General features: G+C 36.0%; 1 protein-coding gene across 1 annotated transcript; it reads left to right on the top strand.

The window, feature by feature from the left end:
• Positions 1-11,975: 11,975 nt before the first annotated feature.
• LOC308342860 (olfactory receptor 2L13) lies at positions 11,976-12,920 on the top strand (the record flags this gene model as incomplete). The annotated part of the gene is made up of 1 exon (XM_080803515.1): positions 11,976-12,920. The coding sequence occupies exon 1, from the start codon at positions 11,982-11,984 to the stop codon at positions 12,918-12,920; it is 939 nt and encodes a 312-aa protein (XP_080659641.1). The 5' UTR covers positions 11,976-11,981.
• Positions 12,921-13,322: the final 402 nt, after the last annotated feature.

Genomic DNA, 13,322 nt, shown 5'->3' with positions numbered 1-13,322 from the left:
GAAGAAAGAATTAGTGACATAGAAGACCAAATGACAGAGAATAAAGAAGCTGAACAAAAGAGAGACAAACAAATACTGGACCACGAGGAGAGAATTCGAGAGATAAGCGACACCATAAGACGACACAACATTAGAATAATTGGGATTCCAGAAGAAGAAGAAAGAGAGAGGGGAGCAGAAGGTATATTGGAGACAATTATTGGAGAGAATTTCCCTAATATGGCAAAGGGAACAAACACCGAAATCCAGGAGATGCTAAGAACACTCCCCCAAAATCAATAAAAATAGGTTCACACCTCGTCACCTGATAGTAAAATTTACAAGTCTTAGTGACAAAGAGAAAATCCTGAAAGCAGCCCGGGGAAAGAAGTCTGTAACATACAAGGGTAAAAACATTAGATTGGCAGCGGACCTATCCACAGAGACCTGGCAGGCCAGAAAGAACTGGCGTGATATATTCAGAGCACTAAACGAGAAAAATATGCAGGCAAGAATACTATATCCAGCTAGGCTATCATTGAATATAGAAGGAGAGATAAAGAGTTTCCAGGACAAACAAAAGCTGGAAGAATTTGCAAACACCAAACCAGCTCTACAGGAAATATTGAAAGGGGTACTCTAAACAAAGAGAGACCCTAAAAGTTGTAGATCAGAAAGAAACAGAGACAATATACAGTAACAGTCACCTTACAGGTAATACAATGGCACTAAATTCATATCTCTCAATAGTTACCTTGAATGTAAATGGGCTAAGTGCCCCAATCAAAAGACACAGTGTATCAGAATGGATAAAAAAAACAAAACCCATCAATATGCTGCCTAGAAGAAACTCATTTTCGACCCGAAGACACCTCCAGATTTAAAGTGAGGGGGTGGAAAACAATGTACCATGTTAATGGACATCAGAAGAAAGCTGGGGTGGCAATCCTTATATCAGATCAATTAGATTTTAAGCCAAAGACTATAAGAGATGAGGAAGGACACTATATCATACTCAAAGGGTCTGTACAACAAGAAGACCTAACATTCTTAAATATCTATGCCCCTAACATGGGAGCAGCCAACTATATAAACCAATTAATAACAAAATCAAAGAAATACATCGACAGTAATACAATAATAACAGGGGACTTTAACACTCCCCTCACTGAAATGGACAGATCATCTAAGCAAAAGATCAACAAGGAAATAAAGGCCTTAAATGACACACTGGACCAGATGGACATCACGGAGAGAGATCACAAGTAGGCAGAAATGCAGGCAGAGAGAGGGGAAGCAGGGTCCCTGATGAACAGAGAGCCCAATGAACGGCTTGATCCCAGGACCTCAAGACCATGACCTGAGCCACAGGCAAAGTCTTAACCCACTGAGCCACCAGGTATCCCTAAATCATATAGTTTTAAATAACACATGGATTAAAGAAATCCTAATAAAATTTGTAAAAAGATTTTCAACTAATACGTGATGATGGGAATTTGACTATACTCCCACATAAAACATAGAATCAAACCCACCACCAGTATTCTTCATGTGGTGGAGGAAGTGGAAAATCATTAAACAGTATATATAGTGTTTAATGACAGCTAAATACAAATCCTCACTTAATTTTGACTGCCTCCTTTGATCACATATTTCGAGTTCTGTTTATTGTCTGATGACATTTTGGCTGGCTAAGATTGCAAGATAATTCTAATCTTCATTTCTTTCGGATGTGAATTTTTTTTCAACATTCATAATGTCTTTTTAATTTTTCTTTTTTTACTTTTTTCTTTTAACTTGTAAGAAGCACTAAGAGACTATGTAGTGTTTCAGTTCTAATCAATTAGATCCGGTATTTTGATTTGTGTAACTGAGTATTTATTTCTTCCTTAAACATTAAGACTGATCACCTCAGGGTGCCTGGGTGACTCAGTGGGTTAAGCCTCTGCCTGTGGCTCAAGTCAAGATCTCAAGGTCCCGGGATCAAGCCCTTCATCAGGCTCTCGTTCATCAGGGAGCCTGCTTCCCCCTCTCTCTGTCTGCCTCTCTGCCTACTTGTGATCTCTCTCTATGTCAAATAAATAAATAAATAAATAAAATCTTAAAAAAAAAAAAAAAGACTGATCACCTCGATGACCCAAGATCCCAGGGACAGAATTCAATGCATATTAAAGTGGGTTATTTTGTGTAGTAATAAAAACAGTCACTTTTACTTCTATTATTTAGTAAGGGAGTACAACATGGAGACACTTGATTCATATATTATAGCCTGTAGAAAAATATTTTGTAGAGTGTTTTTCCCAGTTGGCACTATAACTGATATTTCACCAGTCATTTCCACTCTTGTGTCAGGACAGATATTTCTGGGTGATGGTTCATGCCATAAAAAATTGGCTTTCATGGGAATGTCTATTGGTAACTTTCCTTTTCATAAAATAATAATAATAATAATGATAATAATGTTTGCCAGCCAGCAACGATATACATATAGAATTCTATGGTAAAGTACTATTTATGCCCATGAATGATAGAATTAAACGTATTCCTGAAAGGACCTATTGTACAGAAAGGCAAATATGCAGTCTATTACATAAAAAGGCTAAAACATGTGCCCCTATGTTAGAGAAAAAGATTTTGCCCCCATGGAACTGAACAGTCCAATATAATCATTCTATCTCAAGGTGACTGTCTAATTTCCTCAGTGAATATTAGCATATCAGTGGCATACCTTTGATTTACCTTACTCGGAGGTTGTATATAAATTAAATCAGCCTTAGTGGAGCCAAGTTTATTTAGTTGGGCTCATGTATTGACTCCATTCAAGCCCCTATGATCACTATGAAAAAGGATCCAAAAAGTAAGGACCAGATTCGCTGGAGAAAGATATAGGCATATTTCAGGAAAAGTAATATTTCCACTACATTATTGCAGTCTTCTGTGAAGTTATGCTATCCAGAGGTGAGCACTTACAACGCAAGGGTATATATATTCAAAATGTCCCTATCCCTGAAATGTAACCATTTTTACATTCCTTTCCCCCAAAACTAAAAATTCCTTTCCCTAACTAGTCATGTAGCCATTACCAAAAATAATGATCTTATACTAATCCATTCTCTGGCTCATTTAGTTCATTTATTCGGCCCTAGACGTCAAAAACTATTTACTATATTCTATTAAATATTGTTGGTCATCACTAAGTTTCCTATACTCACATAATCTCAGAATCCAAAACTTGGTCGTCCCTTAAGGAGCTTTGAAGAATCTGTCAACTTGTTCTGAACCCCCAGGCTTCATGGAGGCACCATCACAGTTATTCTTCTCATTCTGGATTTTCTCAATGATCACAGCTCTGCAATTTACATGTAAAATTTTAGCACCACTCCACCTGAATAATGAGCAACTCCCATCTCTACAGGAAAAAAGATATGCTCAATATCTGGTCAGTGTCTCCAGTTTTTATGAGTTTGAAGGGCAAGATCCAAACCTTTACTGTCATTACACATGACAATGGCACAGCAAAGATGGAAATGGAAAGAGGATATGGTGAGAGGGAATGAGTCATCAATAGTAGAGAACACTAATACAGTTAGTGGCAGGGTAATTTCAGTTCAGATTGTGTTTCTTAATATATTTATTTTCTTTTCCTATCTGAGTTCAGGAATATGCAATATGGATTAATAGTTTGGTGTAATCCTGCAGAAAATATGTCCACATTGTGATATTGCAGAGGAACCAACTTAAAAAAAATGTGTTCATAAATCAGAAGTAAGATTGTCAGCAAGGTTCTGACATTTCTCCAGCCATGTTTAATTTATCTAAATTGAGTTTTGTGAGTCCTATAACAGTTTGAGAGTGGGGCTTATCTGATTTGCAGTTTTAGCCAAATAAAAACAAAGAGTACAACAACACAAGAGAGGGAAACAGTGATATTTTAATAAAAGAAGGTAACAACGAAAATGTATGTGTCTATAACTTATCCCATAATCAAATATAAAGCAGTGTAATTAATTTCTCCACTTTTGTATTTCATCATATTTGCCATCTCTCTCTCTCTCTCTCTCTCTCTCACACACACACACACAGAGATATACAGAGATATATAGATATATCTATATATCAATATAGATATATCTATATAACATTTTCAAAGAGCTGGAGAAAACAATCCTAAAATTTGTATGGAATCAGAAGAGACTCTGAATTGCTAAAGAAATGTTGAAAAAGAAAAACAAAACTGGGGGCGTTTCAAACTTTACTGCAAAAATATGATCACCAAGACAGCATGGTACTGGCACAAAAACAGACACATAGGCCAGTGGAACAGAGTAGAGAGTCCAGATATGGACCCTCAACTCTATGGTCAAGTAATATTTGATAAGGCAGGAAAAAATATCCAGTGGAAAAAAGACAGTCTCTTCAATAAATGGTGCTGGGAAAATTGGACAGCTATGTGTAGAAGAATGAAACTCGACCATTCTCTTACACCGTACACAAAGATAAACTCGAAATGGATAAGAGACCTCAACATGAGACAGGAATCCATCAGAATCCTCGAGGAGAACATAGGCAGTAACCGCTTTGACATCACCCACAGCAACTTCATTCAAGATATGTCTCCAAAAGCAAAGGAAACAAAAGCAAAAATGAACTTTTGGGACTTCATCAAGATCAAAAGCTTCTGCACAGCAAAGGAAACAGTCCACAAAACAGAGAAGCAACCCATGGAATGGGAGAAGATATTCACAAATGACAATACAGACAAAGGGCTGATATCCAGGATCTATGAAGAACTTCTCAAACTCAACACCCACAAAACAGATAATCATGTCAAAAACTGGGCAGAAGATATGAACAGACACTTCTCCAATGAAGATAAACAAATGGCTAACAGGCACATGAAAAAAAGTTCATCATCACTAGCCACCAGGGAGATTCAAATCAAAACCACATTGAGATACCACCTTACGCCAGTTAGAATGGACAAAATTAACGAGACAGGAAACAACACATGTTGGAGAGGAGGTGGAGAAAGGGGAACTCTCTTACACTGTTGGTGGGAATGTAATTTGGTGCAGTCATTTTGGAAAACAGTGTGGAGATTCCTCAAGAAATTAAAAAAAAAATAGAGCTTCTGTATGATCCTGCAATTGCACCACTGGATATTTACCCCAAAGATACAGATGGAGTGAAAAGAAGGGCCATGTGTACCCCAGTGTTCATAGCAGCAATGGCCACAGTCGCCGAACTGTGGAAAGAACCAAGATGTCCTTCAACGGACGAATGGATGTTGTCCATATACACTATGGAGTATTATGCCTCCATCAGAAAGTATGTATTTTTTTGTATCAAATTTTGTATCAAAATGGACGGGACTGGAAGAGATTATGCTGAGTGAAATAAGTCAAGCAGAGAGAGTCAATTATCATATGGTTTCACTTATTTGTGGAGCATAAGAAATAACACGGAGGACATGGAGAGATGGAGAGAAGTGAGTTGTGGAAATTGGAGGGGGAGACAAACCATGAGAAACTATGGACTCTGAAAAACAATCTGTGGGTTTTGTAGGGGCAGGGGGTGTGAGCCTGGTAGTGGGAATTGTGGAGGGCACAATTGTGGAGGGTTTTGTAGGGGCAGGGGGTGTGAGCCTGGTAGTGGGAATTGTGGAGGGAATTGTGGGAATTGTGGTAGTGGGAATTATGGAGTACTGGGTGTGGTGCATAAACAGTGAATTCTGGAACACTGAAAAGAAATTTAAAAATAAATAAAAATTTTAAAAAATATGGCATACTGATATTTATTTAGTAATATCTTGCTAAAAAACACTTCCACCTTTTACTAGGCGAAGTGCCCCATTTTAAATAAAAGCAAGAGTTAAAAATTACTTTTAATGCACACTTCTTTGAGTTATAAATCTGTGGATTGAGTAGAATACGAGGTCCTAAAATCTATTGTACCTTTCCTCTGCATCAGGTACTTGTAAACATTTGACATATATCCCCCATTTATTTATTAGAATATCAACTAGAACAAATTTAAATCTTCACAACAAGGTAGAATTTTAGGTGATTTTCCCCAGTCCACTTTCTAATCAGTGGTGTCTTCCAGGCTGAACTTTTCTCTCTGAGTATAAGTGCTTATTTTATTGCACTGTCTCTAAGAACTAACTTGCCACTTCAGTAGGACACCTGACCAGATTAATGTGTTCATGGATCAAATGTCTTATACCTCTACAAACAGAAGAAAGTGTTTTGACAAAGCATTATTTCATTTATTCATGTTCATCCATAATTCTGCATCTCAGTAAACAGAGCGTAAGAGACTGTCCCTATACTAGTTCTGTTATTATTTATCTGAGCACTTATACATTCATTCTTAAATGATTTTATTTATTCATTTATTTATTCATTTATTTATTCATCAAATTCATTTATTCAATTTATTATTTATTTATTCATTTGTTATTTCATTTATTCATTCATTCATTTATTCATTTATTCATTATTTATTTATTCATTCTTAAATGATTTTATTTATTCATTCTCTCTCCCTCCATTCTTAAATGATGGAGGGAGAGAGAGAGAGAGAGAATGACTAGGGGAGGGACAGATGGAGAGGGAGAAGCAGACTCCCTGTTAAGCAGGGAGCTGGACAAGGGTCTCCTTCCCAGGACCCTGAGAACATGACCTGAGTCAAAGGCAAATGCTTAACCTACTATGCCACCCAGGTACCCCACTTTCTGCATCTCTTTAATCCTCAGTTCTCCTACTTACAAAAGTTCAGAAAGCATTATCTGGCCTCTCTTATAGTTCTCAAATAATGTTCTAGAATAATCAAATGCATCCCTTTTCAGTCCAATTCTGATCAGCAGAATGCAACTGCATTGATTGGGTTGATTACTTCATTCTATCTATGTGCAGAACTGAGTGGATCTCCAAATAAGCAAAGTCATGTGAATTTCCTAAGATTTTGGCCCTTGTGGACTTGGACATTGGGGATCAATTACAGGAGAATGAGGAATATCTGAGGCTTGGTGATGTAAGGTTTTGTATATAAAATATAGCAACTCATCCTTCTATCTCCCAACAGTAGAACCTGCGAGGATTAGGTGTGAAATGTCTTATTCTGCTTTCACTGGACAAGGTAATAGGACAGGAAGATGTTTTAATTAATTGTTACATGTGAAAGGTGGAGGAAGTTTCACTAGGGAAGTTTAAGTTATTTTCTGATTCCAACAAGATCTGTGCAACAGGACTGTAAATGTGGCTGGCTATTGGTTTTACATCAAAGAGACTGATGAGCAATAGAAGTGAGTGACTGATGTTACAAAGTGTCCTTGGTAATTTCCCTCTCCTAAATTTTAGCAGATGACGAAAAGTCCTTCACTGTTAGAGAATTCTGATCTGATGCAGAGCCTAGTGATCAGTAACATGATCTTGTGGCATAGCCTGAGTGACCATGTCAGCAAAGTTTGGTGCTTAAATGTTTTTAATGACTCAGTGGACTGTTAACAGGCACTCGTTTCAATATAAAGATATCCTCTGCCAAAATACGAACTCAAGAACGTCAGACAAGGTGAGTCATAGTAATACTACTGAATCGAGTTGATTTGTGTTACCTATACCCAGGGAAATATTTTGGAGATTAGAGAAATAATTTTTGCTGTGTAAAGAAAAGGAAGTTCAATAAAAAACTGGAAAACCTAAGAGTGAACTTAAAATGTAAAGTGGGGGGGAGGAGAAAAGAGGGGAAGAGAGAAAGATAAGGAGACCCTGTTATAATTATACAATATATAGCCCTGGAGTGGTGTTTGTGATCTTAATTAAGTCATTTGATTTATCTGGAAGCTTCTCAATGGTTAAGATATGAAATGGACAAAAGAGATAGGCACCTATTGAAAAGTGACTATGTGTCAAATACACAGAACTCACTTAATTCCATCTTCATAGACATCCTATAACATTGATGGGACTGAATTAACTGAGGCTCGGATTAAAAATTTGCTTATTGGTCTTGGGCTGATTGTCTATAAAACTTTTAAAGTGTGCTTGGAGTGTAATTTTTGTAAGTGAATTTAGGATTGGGGATAGGCACATTTACATACAGAAGTCCTGTAAGTTGAGGATCTTTTTTTCCTTTTAACTATATAAATCAGCAATGTGCTTCATAAGATGATCATGGGAAACATTCAAGGTAGACTCAATTTATAGCTACAAGAACAATACTCTCCAAGCCATAATGTAAATGGAGTGGTGTTTCATGTGATTCCAGTGTATCAAATATGCTCTCAAACCCAGCAACGGAATCTGTTTGGTCTCAATGAAAATAGATAGACTCTAGCTTCTATGTGCCATGTCCTGAAATCTTTAAGTCCCAGATGTATAGGATCCTGCAAGTAACTATTGGTTTCCATTGCCTGACAATATGCCAATTTTCAATTAGGATACATAATAATGATTGCAGTGATCATTAAAGAATCTTTATGTCATTCTGAACTCTAATTTATGCAACAGAAAATCAAAATGCATACGTGTCTCCTTACAAATTGACTGGTGGAATACATAAACATCTGCTCTACCTGTTCAGTACTTGTTATTGGAAACACACCTCCTGGGAGAACTGGTTGATGCATTTCTTCCCCTAAATTTCAACTAAACAAAGAAAGGAGGAAAGTACCTTAAAGCCTATTTTCTCCTAATTTTCAGGCCACATGTGCTAAAGGTTGATTTGTGAAGTGACCTAGTCACCTTTTAAGAGTATGAACGATTATACTAATTGAGATCTAAGATAAATTTTGGTTCATTTCATCAGGCAAATAACATGTTTTGAGGCATTATGATGTAGTTGCAGTATGAGACCATGAAGAAAGACTGTTCATCCAATACTACATTATCCCCAAATGGGTGATCAATGCTCTTGATTTGCTGAGGTCTTACGAGTTTCTATTTAAAATTAAAATAATCCCCAGCATAAAGGGACAAGCTCAAAAGTCAGGTGATGGAGATGGACATGAACAAATTATGGAATATGCAACCATTTTACTGATGTTTCTGTATCAGCACCCTGTTGAAGGTCATAACAGATTAGAATAATGTTTGCTAGGCATCCTGCACTCACAACCATGGTATATCCCAAGGGATGTGCATTTATCATTGAATTTAATTGTCACTAGAAGAAGCATCAACATTAAATATGTAGAGTCTAAACCCTGTGGATAACTAATACCACCATATAGAAATGATGCCATATTCTACTTCTGGAAATATTTTGATTCCTTTATCACTAGTCTCCTGCATGCACTCCTTGCAAATCCCCACTCATCCAGAGCATCTTGCATTACTTCTAGAAATTTAGATAAAATTATGCTACTCTCACTGACTTCTCATGTCACCCAGGACAAAATCCAAGTCCTTCGATGGTCTGGTATTTCCTATACAAATGTCCTAATACCCTGTACTTCAAAAACCCTGGTGTCAGCACTATTGTCCTGAAAAACTAGATCAGGTTCACAATTTACCTGTGTTCACTCAAGTTGAAAATTCTTTAGCCAGACCTGTGTGAATGTTGCCTCTGCAGGTTGGTTTTTTCTTTTCTTTTCTTTCTTTCTTTCTTTTTTTTTTTTTTTTGAGTGCCCTTATCCATCTGTCTTTTTAGTCATTTATACTACCTTTTTTTCTTTATAGAGCTAATTAATTTACAACATTAGATTGCAAGTAAGAGTTTGTCATTCTGTTGTCTGTATCACTTACTAAACTTTAACTACATTATTGTAGAATTTTGGGTATTTTAATCATCAAAGCACCTCAGTACCTAACAGCACTGCCATACAATAAAAAACAAACAAACAAAGAAACAAAACAACTTAGTAAACATTGTTGGAGAGAATGCATGTTTTATAATTATGGTGGCTGTATTTTTTAGACTTATATGTTGGGTCATCAGTTTTCATTTTGAGAAAGTTATAAAAAGCAAAAGACATCTATGATTTCATTTAACACCCATGTCCAATGATAAGGTTCACCTCTTATGTTACTGTGTATATCTTGTTGTTAGCCTGTGTCAACAATTGAACTATAAAAACGTGTTCCCATTTCTCTATTACAAGTTCTTTTTCACACTTTTACTCATGATTACCAATATTACATAGGTAACATTTGACTTAAGTTCATAAGATGCAAATAATTATAGCAAACTATTAATTCATTTTCTTTACTGTTGAAAAATCAGTAACCCAATATTACCCAACTCTTGTATGTAACAGGGCATCAGGTGTCTCCCTCAGAGAAAGGAACTCAGAGCAAAATGTCCCCTGCCACATCAAATCTAGATAAAGGAAGAAATAAAAACATATATAGGAAGTATAAGAGCCATAATCATAGTTTATGCATGTTTGGGAGAATGAATGAAGAAAAGGAAAAAACTGCACCCCTGAAACAAATAATACATTATATGTAAATTAAAAATAAATTACACTAAATTAAATTAAAAAAATAAAAGAATAAACTCCCAGAATTGAGTTGACAAAGAGAAAAAGAAAACCTATAAAATATTGAGTTACACATAAAAATTTTCAAGGAGAGGAGTGGACATTAGAAGCTAGAAAAATTTTCCAGAAAGGAAATGTTTTCTTGATTGTTCTAAATAATTAATACAGGATATTAATATTGCCATTCTTTTTTTTCCCTTAGTTCAAGCACTTTTATTTTTTGTGGATTTGTGTTCACAGAGTTGTGATTTTACACTATTTTTAATTTTCACAGTAATGTTTTAATGTACTAAAACTGTTCCCAGATTTTAAGATGGAATTAAACACACCAAAAATGTATGTCATTAAAATATTAAGTATAATATAATATAATATAATATAATATAATATAATATAATATAATATAAAAATATGTTATCACCATACAGTACATCATTAGTTTTGGATGTAGTGTTACATAATTCACTGTTTGCATATAACACCCAGTGCTCCATGCAATATGTGCCCTCCTTAATACCCATCACCAGGCTAATATTGCCACTCCTAAGCCCAATGAGGGTAATTACAAACGTTTAAACTACAATTCAGGAGTATTCTCCTGCTTCTACCTGTTTCTCTGGAAGAGCTTTTCAAGTGATTGGCTATGCTGCCATCTACTGTATAGAAACTGAAGTACAGAAAAAGGGAACAAGTATCCTCTCTAATATTAGAATGCCTTGACCTAGTCCAAAATGTGGAATTAAGACAGGTCTTCTTTGAAAGAGTAATAATTATTCAAGAAAAGAAAATTAGGAATGAAAATCTGTGCATTTGACTTTGGGTTCTGTAGAGCTTTGAAAAATGTAAAGATCATCAACAGAAGAGAATATTCAAATACTTTACAATTAGTGTGGTTCTCACAAAGTCTGCAAAATCTTTATAGTTCAAGGCTAGTGATTTTGGGTGGTGGACATATTTTTAAGGAAGGCACAGAAATAAAAAGAGTATCAGAGGTAGAGTATGAACATTTTCCTAGCTGCAGTAGTGTCATTTGGAAAAGACCAGAAATTAATGATGTAGTAAAGAGCTACGTAATAGACGACTTAGAATTTAGCATATGCAAAGTTTTTGAGTCGCATAATCCAGTTATTACTGTAAATATGCTGTGTTAAGTTGAGATACACTAGGAAACAGAGATTCCTATGACATTTTGTAAATTCTGAGAGATGTGCATAGCCAAGAGTTATAGACAGAATAATGTTTTAGTTATGTGGTTTATTTTTTGTTGGCTGTAATACTAGGCTTTATACTTAAGATCACTCGCTGTAGTGCTTACCAAAGAAAATTGGAAGGGAGCATTCAATTCAGATATTAAACTTGATTCTATGAGAGCTGCAGTATTGAAAAAAAGACAATTCATTCTAAACAAACATTCATAAAGTAAGAGTTCCCTTTTCTAACCCGGTTTTGTCTATTTTTTTTTTGTTTTGTGCTTTGTTTTTGTCTTTTTCTTTCAAAGGAATTAAAACAGTACAGTTTCATGGAGAAATGGAACCAAACTTCAGATGATTTCATTTTGTTGGGGTTGTTTCCCTCAAATCAAACTGGCCTGCTTCTCTTGTTCCTTATCCTCTTCATATTCGTTCTTGCCTCAGTGGGTAACTCAACCATGATTCACCTCATACGCTTAGATCCCCGGCTTCACACACCAATGTACTTTCTCCTCAGCCAGCTGTCCCTCATGGACCTAATGTATATCACCACTACTGTCCCAAAGATGGCATTCAACTTCCTGTCTGGCCAGAAATGTATCTCCTTCCTGGGATGTGGGGTGCAAAGCTTCTTCTTCCTGACCATGGCATGTTCTGAAGGTTTACTCTTGTCCTCCATGGCCTATGACCGTTATGTGGCCATCTGCCACCCCCTCCATTATCCCATACGTATGAGTAAAATGATGTGTATGAAAATGATCATAGGATCTTGGATTTTGGGGTCTATCAACTCCTTGGCACACACTGTCTATGCCCTCCATATTCCTTACTGCCAGTCCAGGGCCATTGATCACTTCTTCTGTGATGTACCAGCCATGTTGCCTTTGGCCTGTATAGACACCTGGGTCTATGAGTACATGGTTTTTGTGAGTACAAGTCTGTTTCTCCTCTTTCCTTTCCTTGGCATTACTGCTTCCTATGGACGGGTTCTTTTTGCTGTTTACCACATGCGCTCAAAAGAGGGAAGAAAAAAGGCCTTCACGACCTGTTCAACACATTTAACTGTAGTGACCTTTTACTATGCACCTTTTGTCTACACCTACCTTCGGCCCAGGAATTTTCGGTCGCCAGCAGAAGATAAGATTCTGGCAGTCTTCTACACCATACTCACCCCTATGCTCAATCCCCTTATCTACAGCCTGAGGAATAAGGAAGTCCTAGGGGCCATGACAAGAGAGTTTGGGATATTCTCTACCAAGAAAGAATAATCATGGCTGTTATTTCTCTTATTTTCATTTTCCAGGTTAATTAGAACACTTCAGAGCAGCACTACATAATAGAAATATAATGTGAGCTACAAGTAATTTAAACATTTGTAGTAGCCACATTTGATAAGTGAAATTGGTTTAAGTAATATATTGATTAAATTTGAAACATTAAAATTAATACTGAAAGTAACTATGATATTAATGATATATACTATATATTATATGCTATGTTTGTGCATATTTCTACTTATATGGATATGATATGATTTTATATTTAATCAACATAAAATTATTAATGATATCTTTTTTGTTTTCAGTTTAACTTTTCATAATCTTGTGTGTATTTTATAATTAGAACACATTGCAATTTTGACTATATGCATCTTAAGTGCCTAATAGCCA

Source organism: Martes martes (genome assembly GCF_963455335.1).
Source record: "Martes martes genome assembly, chromosome: 5".
NCBI lineage: Eukaryota > Metazoa > Chordata > Mammalia > Carnivora > Mustelidae > Martes > Martes martes.
This window is presented reverse-complemented; position numbering and strand designations above follow the sequence as displayed.